The sequence below is a fragment of the Abrus precatorius genome, unplaced genomic scaffold (genome assembly GCF_003935025.1).
Source record: "Abrus precatorius isolate BTA unplaced genomic scaffold, Abrus_2018 Scaffold9, whole genome shotgun sequence".
NCBI lineage: Eukaryota > Viridiplantae > Streptophyta > Magnoliopsida > Fabales > Fabaceae > Abrus > Abrus precatorius.
In genome coordinates this window covers 5,017,807-5,034,616 of record NW_020874439.1, presented here as the reverse complement: position 1 = coordinate 5,034,616, position 16,810 = coordinate 5,017,807, and the positions used below count along the sequence as shown (strand labels likewise).

Sequence of the window (16,810 nt, the reverse complement as noted above, 5' to 3'; positions counted from 1 at the left end):
GTTATGGAGGTTACTTTTACTAACAACTTTACTCTTATTTGCATTGCTTTTGCTTTTCATGATAGATATAATTAGTCATTCATTGAAGTACGTTTAATTGCCTCCATTATTTGCCATGACAATTAAATTAGGGAAAACAATACATATATCTTGTTTTAGGAACAAGACAGTAAGGTAAATTATGTGAAGTTATTTTTTAATATGCTTCCAAATAAGGGTTCAAATTCAAACTAAATTGCTATGAAAAAAACTGAAAACTGTAGAAATTGTATTCTATATCGTAGTTTAGTTGAAATTTTGGTTTCGAACTAAATTATACCTATAATATATTTAGAATGTTTTTATTATATTTTTATATAAAATTATTTTTTTAATCTTAACATAACATTGAACAAATATATAGTACATTAAAATTATGTTAATTTCAATTGCATATTTTATTTATTTATTTTTCTTTTCTATCAATAAATTTATTGTTCTTTCACATTTTTGCCCTTTTAATTAATTTTTTTTATTTTTTTTTACTTTTTTCAACACTCTCGTTTTGATTTTTGGGATATTGTTCTTCCATCTAAAACAATTGATACAAATTGAGCCGTATATTATTTTTTATTTAATTTTTGGTTTGATGAATTTTTGAATTAAAGTTTAGTACTTTCTGTAATCCACAAGCATTTTATTTTCTTTATAAATATACATATAATTTAATTTTTAAAAAAATAAAAACTTATATAATTTTAATAATTATACATATATATTATTAAAATATTTTAATCAATGTTTTTTAAAAAATTATTTTTATTTAACTCTATAATTAATACGTATTAAAGTGATAAAGATTTGATTAAATTAAAAAAATTTAAAATAATATTTTTATCGTATAGTGTCAAATAAAATTTTTAAATTAAATATCATCAATTAATATATATTAATAATTATATATCTAAGTATACCAAAAAAAATAATTATATATCTAAGAGATTAGATTCTTTAAAGTAAACTTTAAATTTGAAAAAAAGCATGTAATTTTTATAAATATAAAAATAAATATTCACAATAAATATAAAAATTTATATAAGGTAATAATGAAAATTTAAGTAATAACTTTAATTTTTAAAATTTAAAACAAAATTAACAAAGATGGAAATAAAAAGCAAAATAAAACAACAAAAAATATTATAATTTATATATTATTTTTAATCAATTTTAATTATAAAAAGTACATGTGACGAAGAAGCTCCATTAATATTTTTAAATAATATACTTTCATAGACTCTTTATTTTAATAAGTATTTGATATATATGTTACAGTTTAATAAGTAATTTTCTTATTACTTTGAGGAATATATATATATAGGAATAAATATAATTCTAGCGTGCCTATGTTACGTTGCAAAAGGGTCAAATTCCAATTATTTAATTTTTATATGCAAGTAAATGATAAATGACTTACACTAATTTAGATTCTTCACACAGTTGTATTCTAGAGACTCAAAGTCAATATTCTTAATTAAGTTAGAAAAGATTGTTTAAAAGCTTTTTCATAAACTAAAATAAAAAATTATGCAAATTATTAAGCATGTTTTAAACCATATTGCTTTGAATAATGGTAGGAAGAAATTTAAAAATAATAAGCGTATTTATTGCAATATTTTTTTTTTCATGAAATGTGTATCTTTTATAATTTCAATTTTTAAAACTTGATTTAAATTCATTTCTTATAAAATGTGATAAATATTTTGAAGGTAAAACCAATATTATTATTGAAAAGAAATCAAATAATTAATAAGTTTAACTAGTGTCGCAAAAATTTAATAAAATAATTTTCTAAGATCTGTCTAATCAATCTGTCAACCAAAATTAAGATAAAATAATATTGCAAAAATAATATATATATATATATATATATATAGTTTATTTACAAAATGTTATATGGCAAATATAGTAATTTTATCTTAGTAATACAATTTTAAAATCTGAATTAATTTTACTTTTTTCATTTTACTAATTAGTTGATTGCTTGCATCTAATATGTTAGTTTGACCAACAAAATATTTATAGCATTTAATTCTATATGAATTTAAATCTTATTTTTAATTTCAAATTACCAAAGAAAGAAAAGCATACTACTTTATGAAACAAACAATTTGATTGCATTAAATACAAATATTTTTAAAAATTTTATTCCTGACAACAGTAAAAAATTAATTGTTGCTTATAATAGTTTTCACTGAGAACAATTGAATGAAAGCAACCTCTAGTTTGATCAACATCTCCTATTTTCTTTGCCTCGCCAAGCATTAATGGGAACATTAGAGGCCTCAACTGCAAGCATGATTTTCATTTTGATACTTGTTCTGATATGGGCATGCAAAGTGCTAAACTGGTTATGGCTGGGGCCAAAGAGGCTAGAAAGGCTCCTCAGAGAGCAAGGCCTTCAAGGCAATCCATATAGGCTTTTGGATGGAGATTTAAAGGAGATTCTTGAGATTGAAAAGAAGGCCAAATCCAAACCCATGAATCATTATGATGATTTAGTGTCTTGTGTGTTTCCCTACCTCCAACACAGTGTCAAAAAACATGGCATGCATTTCCTACCCACTCTCATTGTTGTTCATTTTGTCATTGTGTAATGTCTTTTAATAATCCATGTCTTTACACATTGATCTAAGCCTCTTTATTATTTGATGGTACGTAGGCAAAAATTCTTTTATCTGGTTTGGACCAACACCAAGGGTGATTCTGACAGACCCTGATCTTTTTAAAGATGTATTTAACAAGGTCAATGATTTTCCAAAGCCTAATATAAATCCAACTGTCAAGTTACTAGCTACTGGTCTTGCAAACCATCTGGGTGAAAAATGGAGCAAGCATAGAAAGATAATCAACCCTGCATTCTCCTTAGAAAAATTGAAGGTGAGTTCCTCATTACTAAATATAGATCTTATATATCAACAAGAGGAGTTTTAATTAACACCTCTCTTTTCTTTTCTAATTCATTTTACCACAGAACATGTTACCAGCATTCATCAAAAGTTGTGATGATCTAATTACCAAATGGGAGGGAATGATGTCTTTAAATGGATCATGTGAAATTGATGTATGGCCTTTCATTCAAAATATGACCAGTGATGTTATTTCACGAACAGCATTTGGAAGTAGTTATGAAGAAGGTATAAGAATATTTCAACTTCAGAAAGAGCAAGTTGAACTTTCAGTGAAAGCTACAAAGCAAGTTTACATCCCTGGCTGGAGGTAAGATTGATTTTTTATTTAACAAAAATAACCTTACCATATGTTTTATATTGTAAAAAATGATGAGTAAATACTACATTTCATCCTATTTGTAGGAAATAATTATTAATATTTTTCCTAATTATAAGAAATAGTTACTCGTTTTCAAATGCATTCATTGTAATTATTTTTTATACCTTTATTTATTATGAGATTTGTGTTACCAAATATCCAACTTTTAACTATATAAAAGGATACTTTTGTTCATTTAATTTATAAAATTCTAATTTGATCATTAATATTATGAATATTTTTTAATGAAAATATAGATTTTTGACATATAATTACTTTTTTTTTTATTAATCTTAATAATTTAATAATTTTTTAACAAATTAAACTATATATATATTATATGTAATAATCAATGGTGGTTGGTCATAGTGAAAGTGAACCGTCACTTTTTGGGAACTTCACCTAAAACTTGGAGTTTATGCTGGAGTTGCCATTTTGGTTAGGACTTTATTACCCTACTAGTAAGCCCCACCTCCAATTTGAGGGTTAGTTGATATTATGATAAGAAAATGGTGTATCTCTGACTTTAATAGGAAAAATTTTCGTTTCAAATAAAATATTAGCAACCAACATTTATCATTAAGAATCTGTTATTTTCAATTGCTACTCATTTACTAATTATTGAGATGGAAAAAAGGTTGCAAAGAAAAATTCTAGCTATTGGAAAGTCAAACTAATTGTTGGTGACAGAATTACCTCTGGAAATATACTTATTATATCCAAGAGCATTCCTTTCATATAATAACAATTATGATACTAATTATGTTTACTTGTAGGTTTCTGCCCACTTCCATTAATAGGAGGATGAAGCAAATTGATAGAGATATAAAATCTATGCTTAAGGTCATTATTAACAAGAAAGAGAAAGCACTTGAGTCAGGGCAAGGCACTAAAAATGACTTATTAAGTGTGCTTTTGGAGTCAAATTACAAGGAAATTCAAGAGCATAAAAACAATAAGAATGTTGGAATGAATTTTGAAGATGTAATGGAGGAGTGCAAGCTATTCTATTTAGCAGGGCAAGAGACCACTTCAGTTTTGCTTGTTTGGACAATGGTGTTACTAAGTAGGTACACTGATTGGCAAGCTCGTGCAAGGGAAGAAGTTTTTCAAGTCTTTGGCAATGAAAAACCAGATTTTGCTCGCCTGAATCACCTTAAGATTGTAAGTAATTTATTAATTAATTGTTTATTATCTGTATATAATAAGCTTTAATTAAAACCGTAACATTTAATAATATTAATATATTAAATCTATACTTACATTTACTATAAATATTGTCACAGGTGACCATGATTTTGTATGAAGTTCTTAGGTTATACCCACCAGCAGATGGGCTTGCTAGAACAGTTCACAAAGATGTGAAACTTGGAAACATAACATTACCAGCTAGAGTGCAACTTTATTTACCAATAATTTGGGTTCACCATAACTATGAACTATGGGGTGATGATGCAAAGGAGTTCAATCCTGAGCGATTTTCTGAAGGAGTTTTGAAGGCAACAAATGGGAAAGTTACATTTTTTCCTTTTGGATGGGGCCCAAGAAAATGCATTGGACAAAACTTTTCCATGTTGGAAGCAAAAATGGCTTTGTCAATGATTTTACAACACTTCTCATTTGAACTTTCTCCAGCCTATACTCATGCTCCAGCTCAAGGAATCACTCTTCAGCCACAATATGGTGCTCATATCATTTTAAGCAAGGTGGAAATATAAAAAACAATGAGCACTTTTTGTTTTTTTTTTTTGTTGCACTACATTGGGAAGTTAAACAAGGAGAGAAAGGAAAGAGATAAAATTAAACCGATATAAATTATATCAATTTTTACAATTTTATATAAAATATAATTTTTATGGATTCAACTGTTCATTTATAACTGTATATTCTTTAATTATCTGTATTAAATTTCGTTAAAATTAAATAAATATAAAAATGGTAATCAAATAGTATTTATTTTTATATACTTCAAAAGTATATATATATATATATATATATATATATATATATTATGATACATTTTATGTATATAAATGAGAGTCCAAATCTTGCAAAAGTAATCAGGCAAGTGTTAGCATTTCTTTCAATTTGAGATTAATTGATATGCAAATGAAATTAAATTTAGCATTTCAGTATATGTTAATTTGAACTTATTTAACTCCAATAATAAAAATGTATTATGATGAATTTAATATGGTTGGCGGTATCCTTAGTCTTGAGGTGAATAGTCCCTTTTCCATATCGCTTGATTATACATTCAATTAAAGGAGGTGGATTATTCCAAGTAATAGAGGTTCACCAAATTAATCTTTGCATAAGATATATAATAATTCTTTAACCTAAACTAGTCAGTATCTATTTTTTTATGTAATTATTTTATTTTTCGTTCGTGTCTGATTATCTTTGTTGATTGTTCCTAGTCCTCCATTCAGATATGATTATGTCATGTTCATGTAACATTATAATTTTTTTCATTGTCAAAATGTATGTTATAAAGTAAAGAGTAGGTTGGATCATAATGTGGATCAAGACACCCCATTCAAATAATGAGTGGGTTAGCAAATTCTGATTTTAGAATACAAATATAAAGATTTTATTTCTTATAATAGAAGATCGCAGTATGTTATAATTTATTTTCATTCTCAAAATGTATGTTATAAAGAGTGAGCTGGATCATAATGTAGGTTAGGACAGCCCTTTGAAATCATATGAGTGGGTTAACAAATTCTAATTTTAAAATGCAATTATAAATCACTGTTGTTCACCATGTTTCTGTAAAGCCTGCTATTTACGTTGAAAATTTACAACTGGTAAAAATAAATTCAAGAACAATTTAAAATTGAATTTTATGTCTTTTTTAAATTCTTTTAAGTGTATTATTAATGTGATAATGAAAGTAACAGTATTAATAAAAAATTAAAACAAAAGTAGTAGAAAAGTTGTAAAGCACTGCTGAACTTAATATAGTTTACATAAACAAAATAAAAAGTGAACTTGCAGAAACAAACAAAAAAAGAACTAAATTGCATAAAAGAAATTAAACAAAAGAACTGGAAAAAAATTGTAGAAATATAGACATATAACTTTAATCACAACAACCGTGTGTGCAGAATTTCAAGTGTAGTGTTAGGTGCAAAAAGTCGTTCACCAGAATGTGAAGTTTCGTACTATTTATAGATAGATGAATCTTAACTGCTCTCCTCCTTTTACAGGAGCTTTTTAGTAACTGTCTTCTATGTGCGCTTCTCTTCAACCACTTCCTCCATTTATCCATAATTGCTCGTGATTGTGCCTTCTTCATAACCGTTGTCGTCCACGATCAGTTCTTCATGTCTCTGACCTTCAACTGGTGGTAATCGCAGGTAATTGCTCCTTTGATAGTCACTTCAAACCTTGTGATTTTTGTGACATGTTTCTTCACCTTTTAAGCTCCATTTTGTCTCTAGTACTTGGAATTGTTTTGACGAGTTAAAGGAAATATGTCAAAGACTGTCGTGGATTTATAATAATTTTCCTTGTCAACTCCTTTTTTGACAAGTTTTAGGAGAAATCTTTGAGCTTTATCTTATCTCGTAGACTTAAGGCAATTTCCCTTTATAATTTCTTTTTTTGACCTTTTCAACCCAATTTGCCGAAGACCCTCTTTTTGACTAGTTTTGTATGTTTTTCATCTAGGACTCAAAAATTTCTAAAACTCTTCAAAAAGTAACCTTCTTCTTGACAAAAATTAGGGCTCTTCTCACGACTCTTCAAAACTTATCAAAATGTAGCCTCCTTCTCAACAAAGAATAAGGCTCTACTTATGACTAGAGGTGGAAAATTGGGCCCAACTCGATAGGCCAGCCCGTCTAACCCACTAAAATTGATGGCCCGAGCTGAATGTTGTGGATATACCTGCCTGCCTAGCCCGCTAAAATGAGGGCCAATGGTAGGCTGGGACGAGTTGGCCTATCAGGCCCAAATTTTATTTTTAAGAAATAAAAAATAATTAAAAAATAATAAAATATTAGTTTTTATTCATATAAAAATATTTTTACATTATTTATTGTAACTTTTTATTTTTTTGGATAACTTTTGGTGGGTTAGCCCATTAATTCAATGGTCCACTAACATTTTTTTATTTTTTTATTTTTTGTGAGCTGACCCATTAGCCCGCCAGCCCACTCTTAAATGGGTCGGGCTAGAAAAATTGGCCCATTTTCTAAATGTGACGGGCTCGGTCTAACCTATTTTTAGGCGGGCTTTTGGCAAGGTGGGATTGTTGGCCCATTTTGACATCCTTACTTACGACCATTTAAAAATCCTCAAAATATAGCCTTCTTTTCAACAATGATGAGACTCTTATGCTAATCTTCATAAAAATGTGTTGAAAAGTGATTCTTCTAACAAGATTTTAGAATTTAGATATTTTTACAGGTTCATGACTCATCAAAGCGTAGGAACATATAGTTTTTTAATTTTAGTCGAAAGACATAGTTTATTCCTTACCAAAAAAAAGTAATAAAGGCTTTTATAACTTAGAAAAAAAAAAATTTCTCAATCACATGCGTTATTTATTGACACTAGTTATTTTCTTTTCAGAATTTGACTTATTGTTATTGAACAAATCAAGCACTAAAATGATGTAGTTAGATTTGAAAATAAAAATAATTATTTGATCCTTAACAAATTGATTACACCACTACCCTCCTCAGTACAAAAATGTTTGACTTAATTACAATTTTTGTCCCCCAATTTTTTTCTTGTGTGATTTTGGTCCCTTAATTTAGTACTTGTATGATTTGGATTCCTCAACTTGTAATTGGTACGATTTTAGTCCCACTAGTTTAACACTTATGCAATTTTGGTTCTCTAATTTTCAATTGTGAGATTTTGGTCCTACCTTAGTTTTAAAATCCATTAACTGGTCATTTAAATTTCCACAAAAGTGATGAAGTGGATGTTCTTTATGCTAATGGACATCTCTTTGTTCTACTGGCCTGGTTGAAAATATTGTCTCATGATAATGTGCAGTAATGTTGATCAGTAGTTTGCCCTCTGATTTTCTTGTTCAAATTCTCTATGATTCTTTGTATTGATTTCATTCTCCCTAATGAATTTCTCTATAAAGTTTTCCTTTTTTGAATATAGACACATAAATCTACTTAACTGCATAAACACATCAACATATTTAACAGCAACAGGAACAAGAACACTTCAATATAATTAATAACCACCTCACCACTCTCTTGAAAGTTGAATGATGGGTTAATAAATGCAAACTAAAAAACATTCGAAGACTAAAATTGCACAATTGGAAGCTAGGGGACAAAAGTCAAATAAATGATAAACTAAAGTGACCAAAATTGTGCAATTACATGCTGGGGGATCAAATTTAAACAAGTGCCAAAATAAAAGGACCAAAGTTGCACAATAAAAAAATAGAGAACCGAAATCAAATAAGTGTCAAACTAGGGAGACTAAAATTGTAATTAAGCCAAAATATTTTAAAAGCATTTCAACCTTCGGCAACTATAAAAAGGACAGGGACAATTATCATACCATTAAAGTAGAATGAATCAATTATGACAAAACATCAAAACATCAACAAAATATGGTAGGAAATCAAAAGCATTACATGAATCAAAAGCATCATTCGTGTAACAATGAACTTGAGGGCGATGATGTTAGAAAACTTGCTTTGATAAAAAAAATATTCATGCAGATGAGTCGATGGAGGGGACTGGAAAATCCTAAAAACTACTGAGAGTCTCCAAAGGATCTCTGCATCATTCTCTTTTGGCTTCGCTGCCCGTTGTTTATGTTTTCTGAATAATGAGGTGTTAATTTCATTTTCAGAAGGCACTGACTGAGTCTGAACAGTAGAGTACGAATTTAGAATGGGAGAAAAGAAATACAAGGAAAACATACCCCTTCATAACAGCACTTCCAACAGGACATTTAATAGAGACATTTTCATTTATAGCATAAAACCTTTACAAGAGCACAATAACTCATAGCCTAAACCAACAAACCATGCAACGCCATTCCACCATCTCTGGAACCAAGAAATCACTTTTAATTTATTAATGAAATGATAAAAATTAAAACATGTACGAATGTTCTTGTTATTATTAGTTTACCTTTATAATATTATTTGAATTATAAATTTTTTTAATATCATGAAGTTTATTTGTGATGAATCTCATCTGATCTAAGAAATTTGAATAAATTTATGTAATTTAATCATTATATAATATTATTGAATAAATTTATCTTTATAATGTATTTTTTGATAATTTTTGTGTTCAATTTATTTTAAAATTTTATTGTGTCATAAGTTTTGTCGTATGCATGTAGATTTGGTTTTAAATGATGATAAGGTAAATTTTCTTAGAAAATATGTTTAATTAAGTAGAGATAATATTTTGTAAAAATTTATAAGAAGACTTATACAACACACTTCATCATAAAATTTAAATCATTGCTTTTGATGCGACAAAAATATTAACAAAATAATTGAGAAACTTAATCGTGAGTGCTTTACAATGAAGTGAAAGTATTTGATCAACTTATGTGTGATAAAAGAAAATAAAAATAATATTAATGTCAAAAGCAATTAAAATTATATTTTTTTTATAAATTTCCAATTCTTATTAGTGATGCTTTTGAAATAGAATTGATGAATACACATGTAATATTTCTTTTGGTGAATTCATATTTGTTAGTAACAGTGCTTTTACTAAAAAAAAAATAAAAAAAAAATTAGTAAGCAGTTCTACATCATTTTGGAGAATAGTTTATAACCATTTTTCAAATATTATTAAAATATATAATTACTTTTTAAAGTATGAACTACAGATTTAAAATTTGTAATTTTTTTAATAAATTTTCTATTACAAATCAATTTTATTTTATTTTTACATTTAAACTCACGGTTGTATGTTTGAAATTTTAAAATTTTTTTAAAGTTTTTTTAATCACAAACCAAAATTAATTTTTTGCATCGTTTAAACTTAAATTTGTATGTTGTGTTAAACAAATAATCCACCTATAAAAAAATGAAACACTAGTAAATAAAAAAAATATCAAAGTAATAGGACATAGAAAAAATGGAAAGAAAATTATGAGAAAGGTAAAATTTAGTTAGCGTAAAGAAAACGAAGAAGAAATTTGTGACACTACTGTGAGTTGAGTGACGCTTTATCCTTATATGCGATTATAAGTTAGAAATTGTTAGAATTTTTAAAATTTTTCCCTTCAAAAGTGACTTTAGAGAACAATTATATATTAACTGCTCTATAAAGTCACCTTCAAATAGCGGTTATATTATTTCATTTTGCAAGATGTAAAACAACAGTGTTTTGAGATTTACTTGATGAATATATAAGTCAAACGTGACTCAAAATATAATTTTATATATGTTGAGAAGAATATGTCACGACCCCTTTTTATAAGGAACCAAAAACATTATTTCAACACCACTTACTTATTTAAGATGGATAAATAATAAAGAATATAAGTGTAAAATTTACTTCTCATTTAAAATAAAATAAAATTCCTTATAACAAATATTCAACAGAACAACATAATATTACATTTAGTTCATAATTCTCAAAATACACAAAATTATACTATATAACTCCCTCTATATGAGGTCTCAAAATATAAGGAAAAAGACTTTAATTCAAAGTTATTCAACTTTAGCCTTCTAACACTTCTTCACTGGCCCCTCAGCTTGTGAATTGTATATGCAACATCTGTTACATCTGCTCACATTCCACCGTATGATCATCACAGTACACACGCACACAATAGCATAGACAGAAATACAAGGATGAGCTTACATAAATAAAATAAAATCATATATATAAAGCAAAATATTACTCACAGCAACAACCCCATGCATTCCTAGCCCATCTAATGCACAACATGAAAATGGTTACCAACTGGTTTCACAGCTTAAATAATCCAGAAGGAACCGAGTCGGTCCGGGAGCGACCAATTCCGGTATCTGGATCTAGACAGCACAACACAACTCGGCATGCTCTATCGTTACATGTCTACCTACCTAAACATGTAACTCGGCTCTATAATGATGCAAGACCTATATCTCAGCATGATGCAGCACGGCTAAAATTATTTCAACAACTCAGCTAAGACAATTTTATAATAAATCAGCCAAATCTCAGTGTTATTAAATCAGTTATCAGTAGTTACAGCATAGAAAAATAACTTTCAAGTATTAAATCCTTTATATCTCATCTTTTATCAAGGAGATCTAACATTGTTCACATGTTCACGTGACAGTATTTACGCTTTTTGCATTGTTCACTGACACTATTCACTTTTTTTTTTTAAAACTCCATCTAAATCTATTTCAATACCAAATAATCATTCAATTAACATTTAGTGAGTACTAAATATTACAGAATTTCTCAATAATATATTACAGGCTTGACAATTCTCCCCCGAAAATAAATTTTCGTCCTTGAAAATTTCATCCCTTAGAGAAAAGATGAGGGTAAAACTTTCTTATTCTTTCCTCTAACTCCTATGTGGCATCACCAGTGACTAGGTCCCAAACAACCTTTACTAACTGAATAAACTTGCCTCTAAGCTCCTTAACTCTAGTGTCCTCAATACGATCAGCTAGGACCTCCACAGACAAATCATCTCGTATCTCCAAACATCAGGCTCGATTACATGAGACAGATCAGGAACATACTTCCTCAGCGGCGACATATGGAAAACATTATGCAATCCTCACAACTGAGGTGGTAACGCTAATTCATAGGCTAATGGTCTTCTGCGATGTAATATCTGATACGGTTCTATGAACTTAGGCGTTAACTTCTTGGCCCTTAAGGCTCGCCCCACACCTGTAGTGTGTGACACTCTCAAGAATACATGATCACCAACCACAAATTCTAAGAGTCTTCTATGTCGATAAGCATAAGACTTTTGTCGACTCTGAGTAGCTCTCAGCTTTTCTCTAATAAGTTCAATTTTCTCTGCAGCATTTCAGGTCCAACCATCAAATGTACTCCATCTTGAAACCAACAGATAGGGGTTATACACCTTCTGCCATACAAAGCCTCAAATGGTGTCAAGTCTATACTCGAATGGTAGCTATTATTATAAGTGAATTCTACCAAAGGAAGCATATCCTCCCAATTACCCCTTTGCTCCACAATACAAGTTCGCAATAAATCTTCTAAGATCTGAATAGTATGCTTAGATTGACCATCTGTCTATAGATGATATGCAGAACTCAACCTCAACTGCATACCCATAACTTCCTGGAAACTTTGCCAAAACTAAAAAGTGAATCGATGACCTCTATTAGAGATAATACTAGAAGGTACTCCATGCAACCTGACAATCTCTTTAATGTACAATTCTACTAATTTCTCCAAGCTATACGTCATGTTGATTGACAAGAAATGCGCACTCTTGGTCAGCCTATCAACAATGACCCACATGGCATCATGATTCTTAACTATTCTAGGTAGATGAGACACAAAATCCATAGTTACATGGTCCCACTTCAACTCCAAAATTTTTATCTTCTGCAACTCTCCTAGAGGACTCCGGTGTTATACCTTTACCTTCTAGCAAGTCAAATAAGCTTTAACAAACTCAATTATCTCTCATTTTATGCCTGACCACCAAAATATTTGCTTTAAATTTTGCTACATCTTGGTAACATCAGGATGAATGTTGAGACTACCCTTATGTCCTTCTTCTAGAATTGCTCTCTTTAATTCAACATCTCTAGGGACACAAACTTGACCTTAGCATCTGAGAATACCATCAGCACCTCTACTAAAATCCTCTGTGTTATCTGTCCCCAAGAGAAATACAATTCGTAAAGGTGAGTATCCTCCGTCTCACTAAATCTTTTATTTTATAAATGAATCGAGTAATACATAAAACATTATTTAATAATGAATATGTCAAAATAGTGTAGCTCATGTATTATATTAATGAATCTATAGTAGATCAAACATCATTACAATCACAATAAGATTATGTCATTTCATATATTCTTACAGCAGTACACAACATTTCACACAACCAAATTCAATCATTCCATCTTTGAACCCATGCCACTTTATTCCTTTCATAGATCTGCATGTCATAATAAGTGTGTTATAACCATGTTCATTAATGCATTACAATACATGCGTTATAATCACACCCGTCGATGAATTACAATACTTGTACTCATCTATTATAATCACACATCTCATGATTCACAATCATTGTCCTTGGGATCCCTTGAGGTCTTTCATTAGTATAGATAGTCGCCGGTTAACCCATACACACGGATACAACATATACAATAAAAGAATCCCTCAACAAAAGTATAGTCATAAGTTTAGTTAAGAAAAGAGTATAAGATCATGTGATGCATTCACAATCAATAGATTGTGTATATGCAAGCGAATGTTATTCATCACCTTACGTTTCTCCCAGATTTCTCAAATTGCTTCCATATTCTATACTCCTAATGTATCTCGATCTATAACTACCCATACACATTTTAGTCAATTTTTCATGACACCTATTTCCTCAACACTTCTCAAATATTCACATCCATTTCTTTCCATCATGTTTCTCATAATACTACAATTTTCACTCTTTTACTTTCTTATCATAATACGAATTCACCATACTATGTCATTCTAGTACAGTTAAATCATCAATCATTTACATCAATTCTCTTTCATAATTCACATGTAATCAATTTCACACTAATTCTTTTCATTACTTTTCACTAATAATACATTTCATTCATCATATCTTTCTCAATATTTAGTTAAACAAAATGTGTCTAAGATCATACATATCCAGACTTAGTCCAATTCACATTCATCATTCAAAAGCAGTCAAACATTCTTCATCAATCAATTTCACATCATACAAATCAATACAATGTGCTAAAGATCAGACATCTTTGGACTCAACTCAATCATACAGTTTAGAAATACATTTCTTTATAAAAATCATCTATCCTAAGGTTTATCTCTTTTTTCCAACATATATATGAATAACACCTTTATGAAAATCTTCTTAAAAACTTATTCTTAAACCATATCATAGGTTTTCCATACTCAAAAATCTATTTTTACACTATAATTGTTAAGAAAATATTAGGGATCTGTCATCCTAAGCAAGAGAATCTAAATTTTAAGTCAAAACATATAAATAGGAGTTAGGACTTGGGATTAACTCTATTTACCTAGAAATGGGTCTTTGAGACTATGTTATTTGCAAGATCTAAAGGAAAACATAATGTTTTAATGGAGGTATCATCCAAAGACTAAGTTCTTCCTATATATTACAAAGAAGAGTACTTTTCAAAAAAGAAAAAGCAGAGAAATATAAGTGAGATTGAAAGATTGAGCTCCAAGAAACTTACTTGGGATCAAGAAGGAAGAACGTTGGAGCTCAGATTCGGAAGAGATTCAAGGATCAAGCAAGTTTTCTCTAAAAAAAGGAAGTGAGAGAATAGAGAAAGAGAGGAGAAAGGTTTCCTACTTAGAGATATGGGGTTTTAGAAGTCCAAAATCACTTAAATATTCCTTTTTCTCATGAATTCTCGCTTGAGCGAGAAAACTAAACAAAAATACTTACTTTTCTGCTAACATTTTTCGCTCGAGTAAAGGTATTTTTACTTGAGCGTAAATACAGTAGAGAGTTACCCATTTCTATCGCAAATATTTACTCAAGCGAAGAATTTCTCGCTTGAGCGAGAGTACAAATGAGAAATTCTGATCCATTCTCACTTGAATAAAATATTTTCCCTTGAGTTAAAAGGAATATTTTTATTTTTATTTTATTTTTTGAAACTCTTCCATTTTGTAAACAAGAAAAATGCAAATAAAAATTAGGGTGTTACAAAATTGACAACTCTTGAACATACTATAATTAATTATATTGTAAGTAATTGTACCACATATAGTTAATGTATTTATAAGATAAAACAAAACATAGGTAGACCAAGCTTAGTTCTTGTCTTTCAATTATTATTAAATTAATATCTCATAGGCTCTTTATATTTTCTCTTCCTTTTACCTTGCATGATCATTGGGAGTGATAGTTTAGAGAAAAGACGGTTAACATTGCATAATCATTAAGTGTTAATAGATTTAGTGTGAGTAAATGATAATCATAAGGAAACCATAATTAGAATTAATTTAAAAGTGAATATAGAGAAATGTAAAAGTAAAACCTGACGTCTTAAGTTCTTCTCAATTAGTTTATTGTCAGAGGCTGTACTATTTTAATTTCTCTTTAATTAATTTTATATTTAAATCCTTTTTTATTTAATTTCACATCCTTTAAGTTTAAATAATTAAATTAAGTGATTCTTGGTAATTGGAAACAATAGTTGTAAGACTATATTTCTGGAACTTATTTTAGAACTTTTTATCATTTGTTGACATATACACTTGCCCACAAACAAACATTTTATCGCAGTCTTCACAATTCTAAAAACACTAAAGGTTTTGCCAAAATTTTGTTTTCAACACAATGGTTTAAAGCACAATGTAAATGTTTGTTTTATATTTTTCAACAGTTATGTACTATGTATGCACTGACATTTAAATTAAAACTTGGGAAAAAAATTGACTATTGGATTGCATATGATAGTGCTTGATGTGAGGTTGAGAAATAACCTTTTAACATATGCACCTGATATATCTACTCATGTGAGTTTAAAGGTATAGGTGGCTTTTTTATAATATACTTAGGCAATATTCTTTCAAAGCACTCTTGAACACCTAAAGATGTACATAAATACCTTAAACATTCATGAAAACATTTTTTTAATATTTAAAATTTAATTACTAAAATAATTAAATATTATTTTATTCTTATTTCATTGGAAATTTTTAATTCATAACATCTGAAAAATAAATAAATTTTTGTTTTAATGGAATAACAATTAAAAATTGTTTGATTTTAAGTTTTTATAAGTGTAAAATAAATAAATATTTTAGTAAAGCAGTCGATTTTTAATTTTTATACTTTCTTTATTGTCATAGTAATAAAAGAAATAAAGTTATGATTAAAAAATGTTGATAGTGTAGAATTGAGGGTTATAATGAAGTAACTTCAAGTACAAAAACACCATCAAAGTTAAATTATTATTATTATAAATTTTTACTTTATTATATGATCTTGATTTATATAATTTTTACTTTAATCTCGATTAAAAGATAATTTATTTTTGGTGTAATTTTAATTACTTTTTATTATTATATTTAAAAATTTTGAAAATTTTATAAAGTAATCCCTTCAATTATTTAGATATTATGTTTTATTTCAATATTATCTTTTTAAAACATTAATGTTTTTTTTAATATTTTTTACTCTATATAATTAAAATATATTATTTATACTTTAACTAACTTGATATTTATTTAAATTTAAAATAATATAAAGAAATTATAATATAAAAATGTATGTGAAAAAATTCAAATAAAAAATAAGTTGTTATCGTAATATCGGC

General features: G+C 28.2%; 1 protein-coding gene across 1 annotated transcript; it reads left to right on the top strand.

Annotated features, from left to right (window-relative positions):
- The first annotated feature begins 2,303 nt into the window (after positions 1-2,303).
- LOC113850083 (cytochrome P450 716A67-like) lies at positions 2,304-5,024 on the top strand. The gene is made up of 5 exons (XM_027480442.1): positions 2,304-2,583; positions 2,699-2,916; positions 3,011-3,255; positions 4,083-4,470; positions 4,593-5,024. Exons 1-5 carry the CDS (start codon positions 2,304-2,306, stop codon positions 5,022-5,024), a joined length of 1,563 nt encoding a protein of 520 aa, XP_027336243.1.
- Positions 5,025-16,810: the final 11,786 nt, after the last annotated feature.

Coding starts and splice junctions, on each gene's coding strand:
- LOC113850083 (XM_027480442.1), top strand. CDS start 2,304: ATGGGAACATTAGAGGCCTCAACTGCAAGCATGATTTTCATTTTGATA. Junction 2,584..2,698: donor ACACAGTGTCAAAAAACATG/GCATGCATTTCC, acceptor GATGGTACGTAG/GCAAAAATTCTTTTATCTGG. Junction 4,471..4,592: donor GCCTGAATCACCTTAAGATT/GTAAGTAATTTA, acceptor ATATTGTCACAG/GTGACCATGATTTTGTATGA.